Genomic DNA, 21,296 nt, shown 5'->3' with positions numbered 1-21,296 from the left:
GCACTTGCCCCGAACCCCCCCTGCAAAGATGCCCAAAGCAAAGCCCTCACCAGAGAGGGCGCTCACTCACCCCCCGGCCCTTCCCCGGCCCAGGCGGCAGGGACGCCCCAGCTCGACCCGCGCAACTCACCGGCTGCCTAAAGAGACCCCGGAAGGTCAGTGCTTTGCATCAACCAACCCCACGCTCAGCGAGGTCGCCGCTTGCAGCGCGCAGCCGCCATCGAACCCGAGCGCTCCCCGTTCCTTCGCCTGCCCGTCACGGCGACGAAGGGGCGGAGCTGCGCAGGCGGAGAGCGGGGAAGGGGCGGGCAATGGGAGAGGCCGCTGTGGTTGGCGAGGCCGCCTGCTTGGCTTCGGCAGCCGCCGCTTTGCCCTGAAGCTGGAGAGGAAGGCGCCTCCAGGGCTCTCTATGGGGAGAGTTTTCCTGGTGCAGAGTTTTCCACTGCTGCAGAAATTCAACAGGCGCAAGTTTCCCAGGTGTGTCACCCGTGGTGGAGCTGGTCGATTGTTCTTTTCTGGTGCGTGCTGTCTGCACACACTGACCCTTGTTTTGAAGCGGGTAGTTTCCCTCCTTGACTGGTGTCAGCTGCCCTGGAATAGAGGAAATAAAAATTGAGTGTTGTTTTGCTAGAATCGTGGTTAGAAATTGCTATCTGCTGTGACCCACTGTATCATTTAACTGGTCTGTAAGACTAGACATGCTCTGTTTGCCTTGTCCGAGGCCTAGTTCACCTGTATAGGAGAACTAGGCGTGAGAACATGGGCTTCAGAGTGGCTGCAAGGAAAGGATCACAGTTTGGAATTCTCTGTAAAGGAAACTTCCCTGCAAATGAATTGGCACAGCAAACGAGGAGGAGGCAGAATCTTTCTCCCTGCTTAATATTTGTATGGAGAGCAGGGCGGGGGGGGGGGCGCATTTAAAGCTGGAATCCCACCTGCCGACAGTGTGACCCATCAATGTCTTTTGCACATTCTCCTTAATACTAATGGGTTCCGCACAGAAGTATTCCGAATGGATTGTACTACAAGTGAGGACTGCATACGCGAAACAGTCTCACAACACTATAATTTTATTCAGGATGTAGTTAAATTCTTACTGTTTGTTAGAATGTTTTCTGGCAAATGTAGACTAATTATTTGAGGGGGAAGTCAGTGAGTTTGGATAATTAAAATAATTTAACCATTTATTTTCCAATATTGTTTAACATAGATACAGTAAGTACAATAGCTGTACAAATAACCATCACAAGCCTCATTAATATGGATAGAATTGCAAAGCCACACGAACTTGCATTTATTAAATTGTAGTTTCAACATATATTTAGACCAGGAATCTTCTACCTAACTTTTTTCAATATAGATAAAAAGGGTTGACCACAATAAATTGTGATTGGGGGGGGGGGGCTCTCTGCAAATAAGTTAATTTTAACATAATATAATTTTTTAAATCTTTCCCAGCCATAAATATGAGGTGAATAAACTTTCTTTCATTATCTTGAAAAGTTTATTCTTTCAGTTTTTGTGGAATATAGAAGAATATCATGATATTTCCTTGGGATGGTTGTAAGGTTATTTAGCAGGATCGTGTCGGGTAGTACTGGGATGTTCAAATTAAGAGCTAAATTCAATGTTCAAACTATGCCCTGCCATTATTCAGCAGCCCGAGGACAGTCCCACCACATCTGGAAAAAGTCCACTTCTGGATGTTTATAATGCCAAGTTTTATTTGCACAGTTTCTATAATTTTTTTGCCAGCTTTTTGGAGTTAAATTCTATTGCTCTATTGTTTTGAATACATTTTCTTTTAGTTGTAAATAAATAAAGGTAGACTATAAGACAAAATATAATTTTATACCTCTTTGAGCAGCTCAACTCCTAATACTGCATTCCACTTTGCTGTTTTACAAATTGATCTTATAAATGAGGAAAACGTGTTTACCACCTTTAAACATGAGCTGTTCAAACTCTCAGTTCTCTTAAAAATAAACTATCATGTAATTTACTTAACAAGAAGTTGTTAATCTGCAGATACTAAAAAGCACTAACCTGACAATTGCTTTATTTTCAGGCCTGATCAAAATATACCACTTTATTACCATTAAGTAAAGATCTATAAGTATCCTTATCTAGTTTTTTCCCATTTAAAAAGAGAATTTACCTGGTAATGCTGAATCTTATTTAGCTCTCTTGATCCAGATGGAAATGGTGATAGATTAGGTGATAACCTACTTATCTGAATTATAAACCATTTGTGTTTCACCTTTACTGAGTCAAATAAAAGTTTTAAGGAGTATCCTCACATAGGCTTGTTTGATAGCTATTTCAGAATTACCTGGCCATGCCAGTTTAGTGGCATCATGATAAATTTCTAAATTGGGAATGCCTAAACTCCATAACATTTTCTCTAAGCAATATCCCATCTAATCCTCAGTTTTTTCCTCTCCCAGATAAAATGGTTAAATATGATTTGCCAAGATTTCAATCTAACTTGCAGAATTATGATGGGAAGATTAGTAACTAGATAGTTAAATCTTGGGATAATCATTTGCATTAATTATGCCAAGTAACAATAATCTAAAGGATTCTGATAGGTCTAGTGTAACTTTCATATTGTTGATTAATTCTTTAAAGTTAATTTCTGTTAACCTTGTGATGTTACATTCAATTTTGATTCCCAAGTAGGTAATCTGCTTATTTTTTAACTCTGTTTCCTTATCCAACTTTGCAACAGAAGCTCATCACAATTCAAGTTCATTAATAGTGCTTCAGGTTTTTTCAATGTTGATTTTGTGAATACAAATTTATTTTAAGAGTCCAAGATCCAGTTTCAATACCTTTAATTTCTTGTGTATCTCTTAATTGCTATTGCCAAAAGTTCTAATGAAAGGTTAAACAGCAGGGTTGATAAAGGATTAGAAAATTATTTTACTCTAAGCTTTATGGTTGAGCAGGATTATATTATCTTTGCCCATTCCAAGAAAACTTCCACAAATGCAAATGCCTCAAGTCTTTTCAACAGAAACTTACACTCAACCCTTTCAAACACTTTTTCAGCAAGTACAAATAGAATTAATTCTTTCAGTTTTTTTTTATTTACTAAATCTGTAACACTAATTACTTTCCTAATATTCATGGTGATGTTTATCTAAATTTTAAATAACTGATTCTTTAATGCAGATAGGTAGAAGACTGTAAGTGTGACTATCTTGTCAGCAAATATAGGATTTATCTGATAATTGCATTTATCCTAGTAGTAGTAAACTGTGGGAAAATACTAATTTATTACTGCAAGGCTTGAGAAAGCTGTGCTCTTTTAGGTGTGAAAATGAGGGAAGAAATGTATGGATAGGACCACACAGCCATATACGTCCTTTACTGCCCCAGATCTTGAGCCAGGACTGGGATCTGCATCGCCTCTCAGAGGTGGCGCCTTACTAGGGTGGTGGTTGGTCCTTTTCTGTGATGTTTAGTGAAACGATCTCATGGAAAACCCACATAACAATAACAAAAGTCTGTTTTGAGAAATACTGGGGCCATCTTTAAAAAATCCTCCTCTCGAAGGATTTTTAGTTGAGCCAGCCTTGAAACTATTCTAGTTTAAGGCCATCCCACAGCTTCTGTATGGTGCAGAGATCTGGGGTTGCAATGATCATCTGATCTTGGCCCTGGAACCAATCCAAAATCTCGTTTTAAAGAGAATTTTAGCTTTGCCTTGCAGCATTCCAGTGGTTTTAGTATGGGCTGAACTTGGGTTACTTTCTATCAGCGCCTGTTTGCACTTGGTCTCATTTGGATTCTGGAGAAAGCAAATGAATCTTTCCACTAGTCTACTCTTAAGATAAAGCAGAGGACTGCTGCATTCAGATGGCATTTACACTGCTGGCTTCGATAACACCTGCCATCGTTATTTTCTGGTGGATGACTTTCAGAATGTCCCCTTGCTGGGTCTCAGTATACGAGATTGGATCTTTAAGATTGATGTTGCGTTGCACAGAAGAACAACTCTCTGCTCCAGATTTTTTCCCTAGTTCAAGTTGTTCAAGAGGGACCACAACACAGCCTCTTATTTGACCAAAATCACTTTCCCCAGTCTTAGTGTAAGTGGTCATACTTGCCTTCACGATATTAAGGCTTATGAATATGACATTATCATAAGCCCCTCTGCTCATGTGTTTAAAAAACAGACAAGCTGCCTGGCTAGGCAGGAGATGGCAAAGTACTAGAATGTGAGAAGAGAAGTAAGACTAACTTAACCCCACACCCCGGAGTTTGTGCATAACCATAGATCAATGGAGGTCTCCAGAGGTACCCTTCCAATTCTACTCTTTACCCACTCTCTTATTGTAGCTTCATCCATCCAGCCATCATGGGTCATCAAATAATCTTTTTACATCTATAGTTCCTACCAGGAAGACCTAATCAAACCTTCCTAGTTCATTGGCCCAACTTGGAGACAGTTCACCAGCCTTATTGTCTCACCCTGAAGACAGTTTCCCAGTCCCAGTTTCCCAGTTTAGTTTCCCAGTCTTTCCCACCCTGGGAAGAACCATTAAGGCATTGTTTTAGGGCAGAGACTCTCTGTCCTGCCTCAGTATATACAGTTTCACAGTATATATGACTGTCCTGCCATGTGCTCAGTATGTGTGTACTCTGGTCCTTCCACACGCCCTCAGATGGCATGTCTGAGCCCTTTCTCCCTCTCCTTGCCTTGGAGTACTGTTCACTGAAGCTGCTGTCCCTTGGATACCCCCAAGCTTCTGGAACTGGTAGCTATAAAGCCAACTCTGCAACTCTCTCCAACTTTCCTCCCTGTTCTTTTTCTAGTTAGCTTTGTGTGTGTGCTGTGTGTTTTGTGTGCAATTGATCTTAATATTTTAAATAAAACCCCTTTTTGATTGACTATCTGCCTGCTTATTGAAAGGGTTCTCTAGAGGAATGGATCGTGGTAGACATTGGGGCACAAGATCCCATAGTTACCAGCCTCCTGCATAGCTGTCTTCCTTGCTTGCTAATTCTCCCACAAATTCTCTTACTTGCAAGGAGACCAATTCTGGTAACATTAGAATGGTTTTAACTTCTCTGAGGTTTCAAACCATGCCCTCTGCCATTTAGGTAAAAAGGTAAAACAATGCAAAGCATAGTTATACAAATTATTAATGTTTATTCTGATTTTTTGTCAGCTTTTGGCAGAGATTATACTAAGAATAGATTTGTTTACAAACATACAGGTTCTATTCTTTGGATTAATTATACAAAATAAGCTGCGATCACATGCTTTTCACCCTCACTTAAATACAGCTACATACCATACACAGTAGCTATAAGCATGACTTATATGCGATCATCTTCTTTACCGACATAAAATGATCACCACAAAATCACAGAGATTTATAAATACATGTACATAAAATAATATTAAAATATTGACTGTTGTACTGGACTATAAGAATTAGAAATGTTACAGTTCTGAAAAGTGTTCTGTAGAGTAACATGTTCATAAAATACATTGAGTTGACATAATAGTTATCGAAATATCTGTTACTAGTTCCAGTATATGAATTGTAACTGGAAGATCTCACCTGCAGGGTTTCTTATGTGGTTAGCTGCCATTTACTCTATAGTACTGACAATTTTAATAGTCATAAAACTCTTTAAACTGAATAGAGAAGGAATGTTGCTTTGACTACTTTAGAGAGTTTAAATGGTAACAAAACAACCAAGGATTTTGTATGATAGTCATATAAAAAGCTATAAGGACAAGGCCCAGATCAGAGTTTCATCTGAATTTAAAACCTACTAAATAGATTCCTTATTTATATGCCAAAGTCAAACTCCTAAATAGTTTCCATGGTCTCGTCACTGTAACTGTAAAACAGTGCTCTAGACTTACAGAGATTTTGGGGTACACTGTTCAAACTGAATCACACTACAATCAACATTTCTTCCAGGAAGGACTCACTGATATCAACAATTTAAGAAGGGGGAAGAGAAGGATAGATAGAAATCTGGCTTCTTGCAAAACAAAATCTGTAACAAATTGTTTTTCTCAGTGTAGTCCTGCATGTGAAGAAGTGGCAATCAGAAATGTAAATTTACATCATGTAGGAAGAATAAAAAAATGCAACTAGAACCTCTAGAAGTGGCTGAATATTAATAATTATTTACATTTTGAAACCATTACGAATGTATCTTGAGCCACTCAAATATTAATGGATGTCATTCTGTGTGGACAATAAAGAATGGCAAAATGGTTTGCATTGTGATGGTTCTTTGAAAAAGTCAGCATTGGAATTCTTCTCAAATGAAATGCCTTTAACATGGGACCAAGAAATATATTGTGTAGGTGGTTATTCTTTGTGGAAAATGATTCTTACAATAACATGCTATTGTAACTTTTTTCTTAGAATGGGAAATAACTACAATTAAATACGTGTTTGCAAAAAATAGTGTGTGTATTGCAGTTTTCACTATATTCAGTATACAAATCTGTGCACAAAACACTCCATCCTTTCTGATTACTGATATATAAAAAACCTGAAGCAGATTAATGTACCAGCAAAGATAGCTAAAAGGATAAGTATAGACTGGATGTTGCTTCACACATGTATTTCAGAATTAACTAAAACATTATAGCATCATAAAGCACCTGGCTTTTGGAGAACCAGGGTGGTCAAAGAGTTAACTGCTGTTCTTCCTGACAGCCATTGTATTAGTTACCATGCAGTGAATTTGTATATTCTGTATTTCCTGGCTATGGTCCTTATTCATTGGAACATTCTTTAAAGACACGACCGAAGACATACATGAAAAACTAACTCTCCTACAGATAACTATCGTTCCTACAGATAATACAGATGCTGAACTGCGTAAGAACAAGAGTCCAGTAGCACCTATAACACTAACAGAATTTGTGGTAGGGTGTGAGCTTTTGTGAGCGACAGCTCACTTTTTCAGATACTTCTTCGGATTCTTCGCATCTGGACTCTTGCTCTTTTATACGGCTACAGACAGACAGACATGGCTACCCATCTTGATCTGTGTAAACAAGTGCTGTCTATTATATGAGTATCAGTTTCAAATGATTAACAGCAGCTTCAGCCATTCACAAGTATGAATTACTGTTTCTCACAGTTAACCAGGATTATAAAAATGTCCCCCACAGGGCATGTTGCAAAAAAAAAAAATTAAAGGAAGCATTATGTTAAAAGAAAACTGGGAAAGAAAGGCACATGTATCATAAGCTAAGCATCCCCCAAATATTGAACAAACCGTATTTCAAATGACACTAAATTCAGTGTGGATGTATGTTCCAATATGGAGTTAATGAAAAAATGGATGCCACAGAGTACCATCCCCTAAATTTGCTACTTGTGATTTTCTGTTAGGAGTAAAACTATCAGTACTCAGTTAATCATTCATTTTTTTAATCTGAAAAGACATTGAATGATTAAACATTAGGAGAATCTAATGTTAAAGAACAGTTCAACAATGGAACCAGTTACCAGGTCTGAATGGTGGTGGTAGCTGTAGTAAGCTCTCCCTAAAAGTCTTCAAGCAGAGCTGGACAGCCATCTGTCAGGAATATAGCAGATCAGATGGTTTAATACTCTTTTCCAACTCCAGAATTCTGTGAGACATGCCAAGTAACATACTTCTTCTGTGTAATCAAATGTGTAACATTTTTGAAGAAAAATGATTGAGCTCAGAAGTGGAACTTGGTTAAAAGTCTGTTGCAAGTTTATAACTAATATTGAATGTTCACTGTATAAAAAAATCATTTCAGTGAACAGTAGTATGCCTTGTCAATAGCAGAAGAACAAAAAATGCTACATCTGAGTCGTTGCATCTATTCAAAACATGAAAAATTACACCTAAGTAACAACAAAAGTTGGATGAACAGTCTGTTTATTACATATGGGATACCAAGGCTACAAGCATCAAATTACTTGCTACAAAATAACTCAATGTACACTGATTTATACCAGATTAAGATTACAATCCCATCCAGAGTTTACTTCAGTCTAAACCCATTGGTTTCAGTGGGCGTAGAGTGGATTAACTCTGCATAGTGTTGCACTGCAAGTGCATTAAGGATCATTGTTCCAATCACTGCTTGACAATCTATTCTACATAAAACTGAAGTGTTTGTTTTTTGGAAGAATAAAATCCACAGTCCAATATAGACTGTTCAGCCAATGACTGAAAAATTGAACTGGACCAATATCCATGACTTTTCTGCATAAAAATTGGTGGGTACGCACTGTTTTACATGATCATCATAACCAGCATCCCACAAAAAAGAAATATTAAAGAGCAACATAATTGTTATATATTGTACAATAGATTAAAAACTTGTCGTGAATCAAAGGATCAAAGTAAGGCTCACGTGACTGACATTAAAGTACAAAAAAGGTTTAATATGATGTAATGGACACTTATCTCAGACATCTTGGTACACCTAATTTTGAATATGGTGTGCAGCAGCCTTTGTTTAATTTGCTTCTAATCAGCTGTCCTGATAATTAAGTGTAACTGGAATGAAATTAGGTGTATGCATATTAACTCTTATAAAGAAACAATACTTAAATATTGTACACTGAAGCCGTTTATTCATGCTGTACTCTAGTAGCTTCACAGATGTTGATTCATACAGAAATAAGTCCACTTGGCAGTCTCTCAGAACTATACACATTGCCTATCCAGTTAAAAAAAAAAGCATCTGCTGAGACACTATTATCGATCAGCTGCTTTGTCGAAGGCTTTCACGGCCGGAGAACGATGGTTGTTGTGGGTTTTCCGGGCTGTATTGCCGTGGTCTTGGCATTGTAGTTCCTGAACTACAGGAACTACAATGCCAAGACCACGGCAGTACAGCCCGGAAAACTCACAACAACCAATCAGCTGCTTGTTTAATTGATTATTGGTCCAAAAGATTGTTTGGGGATTGTTATCCTGAAACCCACCCCCACTTCCGCTTTTCATTTACTTGAAGTTGGTATTGCTGATCATTTGATGATGATACTGAACTACAGCACCCTTTGGTAGGAAAAACAGCCTCTTTAATAGTAGCCAGATGAAATTTCATGGGTTCCTCAGAAGATTTTTAATAAGTAATTTCAACTTGATATTTGGAGCATTCAGATATACTTCAAATAAGAATTCTGAACACTCAAGATAACCAGCAAGTTTTAAGCTATGGCTTAGTGAGGTTCAAAGCAGTCCAGTGGTTATATTCAAATAATGCAAAACTTGTTTTCTTGACTGACTCTCCAAAAACATATGGTGATGTGCATGTGTGTATGTATCCTTATTGACAGTGAGTCCATATTATTAATGACATTAAAATAATAGTATTTTGAAATTGTTTAGATCTTCAAAAAGAAAATGTTCTTTAAATATTTTAATAGTAATTCCTTACATGTGAAAGAAATGGAAAAAACCTATTTTGCAAAACAAGGAGTGTGTTTTCTCAGACCACTGTGCAATTCAGTAAATTATATGAACTCAAACTTTTATATATTTTTGATGTATTTAACAGTACTTACCAAAAAGAAGTTCAAAAATGTGGAGACAATGCTCAGTGTAAAATAAGCATTAATATTTGCAAAGGCACGCTCTACATCCAAAATCATGAGGTTTGATTACAGATAATCAGAAGCGAACATAGTCTAATTACTGATATAAACTGTTATTGTTTTGAAACCACAACATGCCAGCAACCACTGAATTGTAGTACTGAAAACATTCAACAATTACATTTCAATGCATTTTTAAAATTTAAAATGCTTGATGATATTTCTTTGCTGATCACACTTTGGAAAATACAGCCTTCTGTTTCTTAATATGTCTTTTTCAAATCTTGTTTGTGCTATGCCACTGATTTATTATATACAACTCTTCTTCTTTTAGAGTTTAAAGGACTTTTCATTGTATCTGTGAATAGTCACGCAGCCATGATATGAGACTGGCCTGGGCATGGCGGCTACTCCTGTGATAATGCTGGTTGCAGGGTCGTAACAAAGAATGGTATCTGTGGCTTCTCCATTTTCACGCCTCCCACCAAGGATATAGATCTTGCCATTACATACAGACATGCCACAATTTTCCTGTTCATCAAATATACAAAGATGTGAGCATTAAAACAAAGTAAGTATATAGGTGTTTCTGGAAATTAGATTTACTTCTGATATTTATTAAACAGACATAGCAGCCTACCATTAAATTTTCTAACACTTTGACTCTCCTATCAACCATATTTACCCCTGGAATGTATGGATGTGTGTAAGTTCTAGTAATTTCTGGTGTAAACAGTCAACAATTAGCCTTTGAAGAAATCGTGCTCTTCTGCCAACTCCATGGAGTGACACAGCAGAACAATTCTGCAGTATTTAGGTATTCCAGTCCTAGCAGAGTTGGCATGGTTGACTCTGCAATCTGTCGGAAAAGTCTAGTTAAGTATTAAACAGAATGGAAGCACTGTACGAAAGAATGAAAAGAACAAACTGAGAGAAAAGATTAAGAAAACCAAGTAGCAGTAAATGAGAGGTGCCAGAGCACAGGAAAGGGAATAGCACCAGAAGAACTGAGATGCTTCTTGAATATTAGATTAGAATCTATGGAAAGAACATTAACTACAAACTAGTTTTTCAAAACAGATCACTGAAAGAAGAGACAAAATATTAATACACAAATCAAGGACCATTTAAGATAGGTAAAGGGAAAATTAGTAAAAGATGTATTGTCGAAGGCTTTCACGGCCGGAGAACGATGGCTGTTGTGGGTTTTCCGGGCTGTATTGCCGTGGTCTTGGCATTGTAGTTCCTGACGTTTCGCCAGCAGCTGTGGCTGGCATCTTCAGAGGTGTACCTCTGAAGATGCCAGCCACAGCTGCTGGCGAAACGACAGGAACTACAATGCCAAGACCACGGCAATACAGCCCAGAAAACCCACAACAGCCATCAATTAGTAAAAGATTGGATACAAAGAATCAGAAATCTAATATCATTAGTCTTAAGATTTCTTTTGCAGAATGTAAAAATGGTAGAAAAACTATAGAGGCAAACGAAGTTTTATTTTACTATATAGTTTTTGTAAATGAAGGGCTAGGCTGTTGCAACAAAATACATAGGACTCTTACTGGCATCTTAAAAACTAACAAGATTTTATTTCAGCATAAACTTTGGGGGACTACAGACCACTTCATCAGATGCAGCATATTGGGGGGCCTCATTAGGCAGACTTTTATGTAAAGTTTATACAGAGCTATGAAAAACAAGAAATAAAGGGTAAAGTGTAATTGCATAACATTCAAATATAATCAAGAAACTATAGAAACCATTCACAATAGCAGTAATCTGCCATTTCTGTAGTTTGGCTAAGCCAGTTAACAATTATAATCATGACTTTCAGGTGCTTATTCATGTGTTGTCTGTATCCTGTTAGAATGCCCTGTGAACTCAAAAGATAATACATAGAGTTCTGCAGGGCATTCAAGACAAAGTAAAGGGTTTCAAGGCCATGGCTACCTTTTTAGAGGGATTTTTTTTTACATCCAGCCTAATGAAAAGTTCTCAATAACTTAAAAGGTTGTGTGCTGGTTTCTGCCATTTTTATTAAAAACTATTATATGGCTAATGTTTGGAGACTTAAGCATACAGAATAAGTGGAGGACTGCAGCCCCAAAGGAGTAGCTTTACGGCAGTGGGGATTTTTCTTTTACTGTTCCATATAGAGTTTTGGTGTAAACCCCCTTAGCCACAAAATAATTTGTAGTACACATTTTAGACCATAGTTTTAAATATATATCCTAAATGCAATGTGTTTAGAATTGCAATGTTAAACGTTTTGTTATGTGATGGTTCAGTATTTTAGTACAATTTGTGTAAGTAAGTTTCTTAAGAAGATACTTTAGTATATATAACCTGTGAGCAAGATAAAAAGAATCTTTATCAAATGCACTAGAAATCCTTATATTTGGCTACTTTGAAATACTATACCAAACTTCAGTTTCAGTAAGCTAGCAGTTAAAAAGAATGAGATTCCTAGCATAAGCTAGCTTGCATTAGATGTAATCTTGCAGTTATTGACTGCTCTGAACTATGAAATAAACATACTCCAGAAATGTTAGTCTTTGTTACCTGTCTGCTGAATGTATTCTGTACGTGCATCCAGTAATCTTCAAGCGGATCATAGCAATATATTGCCTTTGTGAGTCCTCCAGCAACATAGATGAGATTGTTTAATGATACAGCTGTTATACATCTCTTCGCAATGGGGATTGTTGCACGGAGCAGCCAAGAATTAGTATCAGGATCATATGACTGAACCTGAAAAGAAGGAGACTCATTTAAGTTTTAAAAGCTGCTCTAGTCAAATGTATATAGTGGCTGCAGTTTGAATTTTATATTGATTGGGTAAAAACTAAAAATGGCTGCATAGGTCAAAAGCTATTAATTTTGTATTACAAGTTATTAAAACACTTTTTCATTAACAATTCTATAAAGACTGATTTATGTCATGGACTATATGGGAGAAAAATGAATAACACAACAGTTAACTCTCTGACTTACACTTTTAAAATTACTAGTATGCAGATAAGTTAATAAAATTATCCAACCTTGTCAGAACATGTGTTGTCATCTGGACCCCCTCCAATTACAAACAGTTTGCCTACACAGCTGGTGACTGCTGGTGAACTCACTGCTTCTTTAAGAGATGCTACCTCTGTCCATCGATTGGAAAAAGAATCATAACATTCTACACTGCTGAGGCGACTTTGCCCATCATATCCACCAACCACATACACCTTTGAAAAGAAAGAAAATTTTACTACAGTATATGTTTATCTCCCAGTTTATTTAAGCAAGCGTAAATGTCAAGTCATTTAAAACAGCTGCTGCACCTGCCATCAGCTTCTTCATCAGACTATGAGGAACCACAAACATTTGCTAGCTGTTTCCCCACCCCATTCTAGTTCCCGTAGCTATAAATGATCCTTGCTGAATAATGTCTCACACCTCTCTTGATTCAGATAAATGTGAACATTTATCTGTGCTTCAAAGTAAACAGATTTCATCAAGTGGCATATCAACAGTAAACTTGAGTTTTTGAAAATATTTCGACCTCTGAAATAACTTTAAGGTATGTTTTTGACTTGCAAAAATAACAGAACAAGCTTCAGTCCTTCAACAACAGTTTTAAAACTAACTAAAGCTGTATTTCATCTTTCCCCCTGAAATTTGGACAACTTCTATACCTCAGTGAGGAGATTCTCCATATTAGATGTAATAGTGATAGGACAAGTCATATTGATTTTGTAACAAATAGAATCTGCAGATTCTATAATAGTAAATTTTTAACAATCTATACCATCTTAACAACAGAGCCACTTCCCCAATTTTTATCCCACTGTTACATGACCGAAAAACAAACCCCAGGTCAGGGCTATGTAGACAGAAGCAGGCATGATTAATTGTTGAGGCTACTAAGATAGAAATACATTATACATCGTGTCAACAGAGTTTCAGGTGCATCATTCTGTCCTGTATAAATAAAATTAAGAAAATCCAATTGTGTATATATGTTTAAAAGCTTGATTAACCTCCCTCGGAATTCCATCAGAACTCTCCATTTGCAGGCTGCAGCTCAGGCCCATCCTGAGAAGTGTGATTCTGCAATGCTTGGAGGACCTTAATAGGTCCTAAGAAAGCAGCGAGAGAACAGAGCTGTGAGCCAGAGCAGCAGCAGGCTATAAAGTCCAGGTGGGAGGAGACAACTAATGGGTGGAACAGTAAAAAGAGGGAACAGCCTCCTCTGTAAGATGGGAATTTTCCCTGTTTGTGTCTTTCGGAATCTCACAGTAGCTCCCCTATTTATTAAGAAATGTGCTAAATGTGCATCTTCTCTCAAGAGGGAACAGAGCTGGAATGAGGGGAAACAGGAAGACAATGGGAGTGAAAATGGAAGCAGTGGAGAAAGCAGCAGGAGTACGGCACTGAACAAGGGAGTCCAGAAGGGCTGAGATAGAAAGTGGGAAGTGAAAGAAACTACAAGCAGCTGTACTTGATGTATACTAAATAAAAATGTTTGCATGGACTTCTCTCTGGCAATGAGTTTGTGATGCCGTGGAGGGTATTTTTAACGAGGGGTCACATAAAAGCAAACCAATATGTGAAAATGGCAGAACTGAGATAATACAGTCTGATTTCCAAATATATAGTTGCATTTTGACTTTCTTAGAAAATTAAGAATTTTGAATAACAAGAGTCTCTTACTTTACCAAGAAGGACAGCCATCTTATGACGCCAACGCCCTTTATTTAGAGAGGCAACTCTGATCCAGATGTTAAGTTGAGAATTATAAATCCACACATCACGGCTGTTGATTCTTCCACCTTATTTTTTTTTTAAAGATAAGAGATTTGGCTGTTAAAAAAGAGGTACATATGGCCCTTTGTGTCCAATCAAGGAAAATGTCAATCTGTGATACAGGCATACACTGCTAAAGATAAAATTCACAACACAAAATATACATGGAATACCATACGTTCAAGAATTCATGGTATTGAGGAAACCCTACTACTTTCTACCATTTCGACCAAAGAAATTTTTTGTGTTTTTGGTTAGTGCATCCACTTGCCTTATATCCACTGAAGCATCCCAAGGGGATGAAGCTTAAGCATCTGGCCTTTGGAACAGTCTCATGCATTTGGATCTTGTACATATTAAAGTAGGGGTCCTGCATAAATTCCCCTTCAGATGTTTCACAGAAATGTCTGCATGAGTCATTGTGCATTTATCCTTCATTGCTACTGTGCAATGTTCACATTAGCACTAAGTACACACTGCTCCATTCCTCAAAAGATACGTTTTCATGAACTGGTAGGGTTTTTTAATGACTCTGTCCTCATGTATATTACAAAATGTTTACCTGAAACAAGGATATCATTCCTCAAGGCACAAACTGCGTATTCAGACTTTGTAAATTCTGGTAACTTTGCCAGTGATTTCCATTCCCCTGTCATAGGGTCATAGCATTCAGTGTAAGGCAAATTAAAGCCCCCAACTCTTTCACAGCCGCCTACTACAACTATGACCTCAGAATAGCCAGTTGATCTAGAAACAGAAAAACAAAGATGAGCTTTGTGAAATATTTAAATAAGAAAAAAGAAACAAAACAATGAGAGTCTCAATATGTGAAAGTTAATAAGAAAAGTGCAAGTCAAAGCATCTGTTCAAGTTTGCCTACCTCAATTTATTGAAAGTAACAAGAAAAAGCTTTGTATTCCAAAAACATTAATACAATTCTTATTTTGGAAAAGATTGTGGGTTGGATCTAACAAGCTTTTCTGATGTAGAAAACAGGAAGAATCTCCTTTGACCACTAAAAAAGTCTTATCTTGGGAATCACAGGACTTGCAAAGGCCATATAGAATGGGGGCTGTAATAAGAACAGGAACTGGGCAGGACGAGTGGAAAATCTAGCTGGATCCAACCCTACTCCTAAATTTATGGAATACTATGATGAGGCAAAGATATGTAAGGAGGAAAAATTCTTCCTGTACGAACACAAAATTCCATTGAAATCAATAGGACTTAAATGAACTTTTCCTTTTTTAGAGAGAGCTCCGCATGTTTAGTACTCCTACCAATTCTCCCTCCTATTGGTCTTTTCAACATACAATATAATCTCCATCAGATCACACCCACATTTACTGAGGTGATACAAAATGCTCAATTCATCTAGCTAATTGGCTACAAGATTTTAACTGCTTAACAGATCTTCATCACCATACTGAAGAATTTCTTTGGCAACATGATAGAAAAGCAACTAAGCCCACCCACCTTCGTGGCCTAGTTCTTGGGGACATCATTTCATTTCCAAGAACATGATACCTTCTTGCTTCATGCAGCAGCTGATAACACTCAGGTGAGTTCTGGATCAGCTGGTCTACTTCCACAGTCTGAACAAAGTAGTTGGGGTGTAACAAAGGCAGCCTCACATGGGTCAGAAGTTCCTGTAGAACTGAGCGTCTAAGATCAACAGCCCGGTAAATCCAGCGCATGACTGCTTCAAAAACCATCTCCTCTTTACTGATTACCAATTCGTCACTGCAAATGTAATCAATAAGTTCGTCTTTCCCAAGCTCAAGAAATTCTTCATGCTGTGATACATCCTCAAAATTTTGCAGTGCAAAATTTCTACATTTTGTAAAAAGTGTTTTCAGAGAATGCGTATCAGCAAAACGCTGGATTCCTAGACAGTTGCAAGGATCCAGTTGCTCCTCCAGGAACTTAGCACAAGCATCACGCAAAATGCTTATCTGAAAGAGACTTGATGTTTCAAAGAGGTATTGCACATTCTCTGTTGTGATTTTTACTTTGCCTGTGTACACATACTGTAGAAAGCAATCCATAGCTTCAGCAAAAATTCCGTTGATTTCTACCAACATCTCTCGGCTTTCTCTATGATCATTGCAAAACATAGCTCTGAAATAGCTACTGCAGGCTGAAAGAACGGCTCGATGGCAGGGAAATTCTCTGCCTTCCACACAGATTATTACATCTGTAAACAAACGGCTGTCACGAAATTCATTGAAGATCTGTAGAATGCTTTCAGCATGAGATGATCCAGAAGAAAAGTCAAAAAACTCATGGCCTGATAAGGACTTTGGGTCCATTTCAAAAACTTTACGCTTCGATACTGGGGACTCCTGGGCCCGGCTATCCCCTCTGTTCAGTCTGCGTCCTAATATTAGCACCATTGTTACACCGTTTATAGTATCATGTAGAAAAGATTTTAAGTGTCTTCGTTGTGATGCTGAAGAAAAGAATTTTTAAAATTAATTCAGACTGTAATGCCATTGTTGTGTTATGAGGGTAAGTAGTTTCAGTGCTCTAAACAACAGCTCTCAATTATCAGGTATATAAAACCATTGGTAACATCATTTGGATATTTGGAATGAAGGGACAGGAAGAGTTTATCCCTAGCTAAAGACATGATTCAATCTAAACATCTCTCCCAACATAAAAAACTCAAAAGTAGATACAGACTAACCACTGTGCATGGCCCTTGCTGGCCGATGCTCACTACTATAACCAATGTAGACTGAGTTAGTTTTGAGTTATTCAAGTACTATTTTTTTTTTAAAAAATCTCAGTGTAAAAGAACTTCAACAAGGATTCATGTGAGTTATTTTTTGTCATAAACTATAAGAATTCACTGCTGAAGTTGATATGAAGATTAATCAGATTAATTTTGCTTATGAAGCTTTTAAAACACCATAAAATAAGGGAAAATAAATAGGAATGGCGCCAGAATCAACACAATTCATGAGATTTAAATTTGTCAGTTTGTTCTGCAGCAGCAATTGCTAGCAGCTATCCACCAGCACAGACTTGCAAGATGGGTGCGTGGAAGGTGAAAGCAAATGGAAGGATAAAGTCACCTTTCCCTCTGCTCTTCCAGTTCCATCCAATGCAAATCACCACAGGTCTCCGCTTGTGTGCTTATTTAATATTCATTCCTGGTGCAATAAACTCTTGAAGTGTAATATGAGTATGACTAACAGTGCAATCCTAAGCAGAGTTAAACCTTTCTAAGTCCATAGAAGTTAATGGGCTTAAAAGGATATAACTCCATTTAGGACTGCTCTGGCAGGTCATGTGAAACAGATACAATATGAATATATTAAAGATGTATATAGGTGATCTCACAGTCAACAGATTGTTTTCTGGGTATGTATCCAGTCTCCAAAGAGCATGATGCGTTTTACTAGAGACTAAGAAAAGCCCCAAAACCATACACAGATATTGAACAAATTGCCATTCTTTCATTTTAGTCATGCCTACATTAAATGAACAGAGGCAGGCAATGGCAAACCACCTCTGTTAGTCTCTTGCCATGAAAACCCTGCCAGGGGTCACCATAAGTCAGCTATGACTTGAGGGCATTCTCTACCACCATATTAAATGAACAGAGAATAATAATCAAATTTAAGTTCTTTGGGGGGGAGCGTCAGACTAGGATCTTGGATATTCAGTTTTGAACAGACAAAGTGCCATAGAAGCTTGCACGATGACCTTGGCCAGTAACATACAGTCATCTTAACATACCTTACAGGGTTGTTAAGGGAGAATGTTGTAAGCTACTTGGGGTCCCCAATACAGAGAAAAGTAGGGTATAAATGCAGTAAAAAATAAAAACAGCTTATTTCTAGCTAGATTACACCAATAATTAACACTAGATAAAAGAGCTTGCTTTCTATGCTGTGCATTGCTGCATATGATTTTAGAAACCATCTGGAGTTACAAATAGTAGTAGTATTACTTATAAATTAAATAGCAATTTAGAACAAAAGTGCTTCATATGTGTAGTTTCGCTAATCCTTAAAACAATCTGTAAGGTAGGTCCTCCCGTTGTGGGGAAGGGAGGACGATGGCTTACCTAAGGTCACCTAAGCAGACACTAACAAATAAATAGGAGCTGATTTTGATTTGATGCTGTTACAAAACAAATGAATTTTGAAAATTCAGGCTGAAAAAACAAGCTGATATGCAACTCCTGACTTCGCCTCATTGTCACTTGAGTCAGTTCCAGAAGCAGCCCTACTTGCAAAAGTATTGGAAAATCTTTTTTAACAGGTATTTTAAATAATCCCGCAAAAAGTTCCCTGAAGAAAGCTGGCTCAGGATGAAGTTGAGTCCTTGCCCAGCTTAACACACAAACTGTGCCTCGAGGCAATTTCTGCTGTCTCTTTACAGATCACTTGGAGGTCATGCACAGTCTGCTTTTCGGAAAGTTTTCTTGTGGCATTGTTAAAGAAACGTCATTTGTTGACACTGCCTTCTCAGGTTTCAGTATTCCCCATACTGATGACGAAAAACCTGCCGCCCGTTTGTTTAGAAGAGCCAGCTGCAACCAAGTCCCTGACGGTGCAACCCTAAAGAGAGTTAAACCCATTGATTTAGGATTGTACTGTTAAAGGGGAGGGGGCTATCGTTTCGACCAGCCCCTTACACTGCCCAATGGGCATTCCATGGTCTTTCAACCAACTATTCACATTTCCCTCCCCTTCTGCTGACCGAGAATTCACCACGTATACGTGACGAAGCAGGCTCTGGTCCTAACAATTAATCCTGCGTTAAAACTCTTTAAACGACTCCTTTACTTCCCGCCAATTGGACCCAAAGACCATTTTAGAAGCCCCAATGAAACCCTCAAGGCAAAACATCCGCTGTCTTGCGCCGCCTCAAATCTGAGCGCAGCGAGCCCTTTACGCAACAGTCCCGGACTCGAACTCAAGCAACAGAGCGGCGCCAGGCGGCCCAGCACACCCTCCAGTTCACCTTCACCCTCAACCGCCCCGGCAACAGGCCCCGCCCCCTCGGATTTTATGACCAATTAGAGAGCATAACTCCTCCAGATACGCTCCCCCGCCCCTCCGCCCGGCTTGGCCCTCCCAGCCCAGTACCTTTCCCACCCGCTCTTTCGCGAAAGGGAGGGGGGACGAGAACAGTTAAAGGCTGAAAGGGGCGGGGGGAGAGAGAAAAGAAAAATCGCTTCCTGCTTTCTTCTTCCAGCTCTTCGTACTTCGCTGTGGCTCGCGCTGTCCAAAGCGTTGGAACACTCATTTCCACTTTTTCCCCTCACAAAGGCTTACACATTTTAACGACTCCTTGTAACCCCCCCCCCAAGTGGTTTAGTCCAGAAGAACTGGCAGCCAACCTAGCAGACGCTTCGCCATATAACTCAATTGGGAAGGAGGGAGGGGAGTTTAAGCCCCTGGGATTTCCCCCCAAGTTATATCTTATATTTTACGAAGGAGCTCTGACTCGCGAAGGAACACCAATTCTGGTTGGTGTCTACGGTGCAACTGGGCTCAAATCCCGTCCTCCTAGATGCAATAGAGAAGGCGACCGGCGCTCCAAGCTGCCCATCTGGCTCCCTTCTACTCGTAATCATAACACGTCACCAACACTAGTTACAAGGATTTTTAAAAATTAAGAGCCGCTGGAAGGATATCCTCTCTGTGTTAAGTCGTCTATGAGAGCCTTTCCAGATGTTTGCAGGACTGGTCCAAGTCTGTCAGCAGTTTTCTCGCCAGCTTTCAATGCCGGCCCAGACATGAGTTCCTGGTGTGCGTATGAGGGACGTGCCCTCCTCAAAGTGGGGATATTTAGAAGAGACAAAGGGGGGGGGGAGAGATCCTCTTTAAATAGATCTCTTGGGCATCGAAAGTCGAAACCCCCTCGAGATCACAGAAAGTCCAACAACTTCAGGATTACAGAAGTCTCTTGTAGTCGCCGCCCGTCCCCCCTCCCCCGCTTTCCTTCCCTCGCCACTGCCAGTGGTGCAAATCCAATATTTACGTGTCCTTAAAGTACCGATCTAGAAACACGCTCCCTCTCCCCCCCCCGCCACCACCTCGGCCAGGCTCCTTGTTTACGACCTTCAGATACCCTCCCCCCGGCTTTCTCCATGCACGAACAATGCTCTCGACAATGCTAACGGTGTTTTGTTTTAATACTGCCAAGGAGGAAATTGCGCCACGACGTATGTATAATTATTTTTGCCCTGCCTGCTACAGAACGATCGCCAGCTATTACGTTTTTCGCTGGGGATTTTCTCTGTTACGGATTTCACACCACCAGAAACTCGGAGCAGAATTCAGATCCCCTTGAAACCCCATTGCAATTTGACAAGAACGGATTTCTGGAAAGGCATGGGGGAGGGGGGAAGAAATGCTTTCCCTCTTGTCACTTTGACTATACAAAGCGCCACCATGAAAATTAAAGTTTAATTCGAATATGTGACAATTAAGGACATTGTCGTTTTTATCGAGGCTTTTGTGTGCCCATTTCAAATGTGGCAAAGCCTCGCGTCGGTCACCCGTCCCCAATTACGCTTTTATCCTCAGGCGACTCAGGGTTGCGTTTAGACGAGCCATTACCTGCGAGTCGCTGTTTCTCGAAGATGGGAAGAAGCCAGGCAACGGTGTCTCTTCTCCACTCTCGCACTCTCTCTTTTTGTCCGTTTCAAGTTCGAGCTCAAAACAAAACAAAGAAGACCCTGAAACATGTGACCTTCCAGAGCCAAAACACATGAGGTCACGTATCTGCCAGCCAATCAGAGGGGGGCCGGCTGCACAACTTCTTGGGAGATGTAGTTCGCTGCGTCCATGCAATCGGCGCGTCATTTTAGACAGAAAGCGTATACAGTTTTAAAGGAACTAAAGGAGGCGCGTGAGGACAAGGGGGAAAGATAAACTTGTATATACAATATAACAATTCATGTCT

The 21,296-nt window shown here is 39.1% G+C and overlaps 2 protein-coding genes and 1 long non-coding RNA gene across 5 annotated transcripts in view; 1 reads left to right on the top strand and 2 right to left on the bottom strand.

The window, feature by feature from the left end:
* Positions 1-214, bottom strand: part of YEATS2 (YEATS domain containing 2) — a 47,939-nt gene extending 47,725 nt beyond the window's left edge. For both annotated transcript variants that reach the window (XM_054983739.1, XM_054983742.1), the window contains exon 1: positions 131-214. The gene's annotated coding sequence lies outside the window, so the exon portion shown is untranslated. The remainder of the gene's footprint in view (positions 1-130) is intronic.
* A 107-nt stretch (positions 215-321) lies between these two features.
* Positions 322-14,088, top strand: LOC129332064 (uncharacterized). Its single transcript, XR_008597310.1, has 3 exons — positions 322-477; positions 9,910-10,146; positions 13,910-14,088. It is a non-coding gene; the product is annotated as an uncharacterized LOC129332064 (long non-coding RNA).
* Positions 9,578-21,040, bottom strand: KLHL24 (kelch like family member 24). 2 transcript variants are annotated; one of them, XM_054982847.1, is made up of 7 exons: positions 20,951-21,040; positions 15,843-16,818; positions 14,929-15,113; positions 14,274-14,392; positions 12,617-12,805; positions 12,138-12,326; positions 9,578-10,106 (listed from the first exon to the last, which is right to left on the bottom strand). In XM_054982847.1, exons 2-7 carry the CDS (start codon positions 16,760-16,762, stop codon positions 9,906-9,908), a joined length of 1,803 nt encoding a protein of 600 aa, XP_054838822.1. In that variant the 5' UTR covers positions 16,763-16,818; positions 20,951-21,040; the 3' UTR covers positions 9,578-9,905. The 2 variants fall into 2 exon arrangements, with proteins under 2 accessions (XP_054838822.1, XP_054838823.1); XM_054982848.1 differs by having other exon boundaries at positions 15,894-16,818.
* Between the last annotated feature and the right edge of the window lie 256 nt (positions 21,041-21,296).

The sequence above is a fragment of the Eublepharis macularius genome, chromosome 6 (assembly GCF_028583425.1).
Source record: "Eublepharis macularius isolate TG4126 chromosome 6, MPM_Emac_v1.0, whole genome shotgun sequence".
Classification (NCBI taxonomy): Eukaryota; Metazoa; Chordata; class Lepidosauria; order Squamata; family Eublepharidae; genus Eublepharis; species Eublepharis macularius.
The sequence above is the reverse complement of the archived record's forward strand: the minus strand, read 5'-3'. Positions and strand labels throughout refer to the sequence as shown.

Coding starts and splice junctions, on each gene's coding strand:
- KLHL24 (XM_054982847.1), bottom strand. CDS start 16,762: ATGGTGCTAATATTAGGACGCAGACTGAACAGAGGGGATAGCCGGGCC. Junction 15,114..15,842: donor CCAAGAACTAGGCCACGAAG/GTGGGTGGGCTT, acceptor TTCTGTTTCTAG/ATCAACTGGCTATTCTGAGG. Junction 14,393..14,928: donor GAATGATATCCTTGTTTCAG/GTAAACATTTTG, acceptor AAAAAAAATAAG/GTGGAAGAATCAACAGCCGT.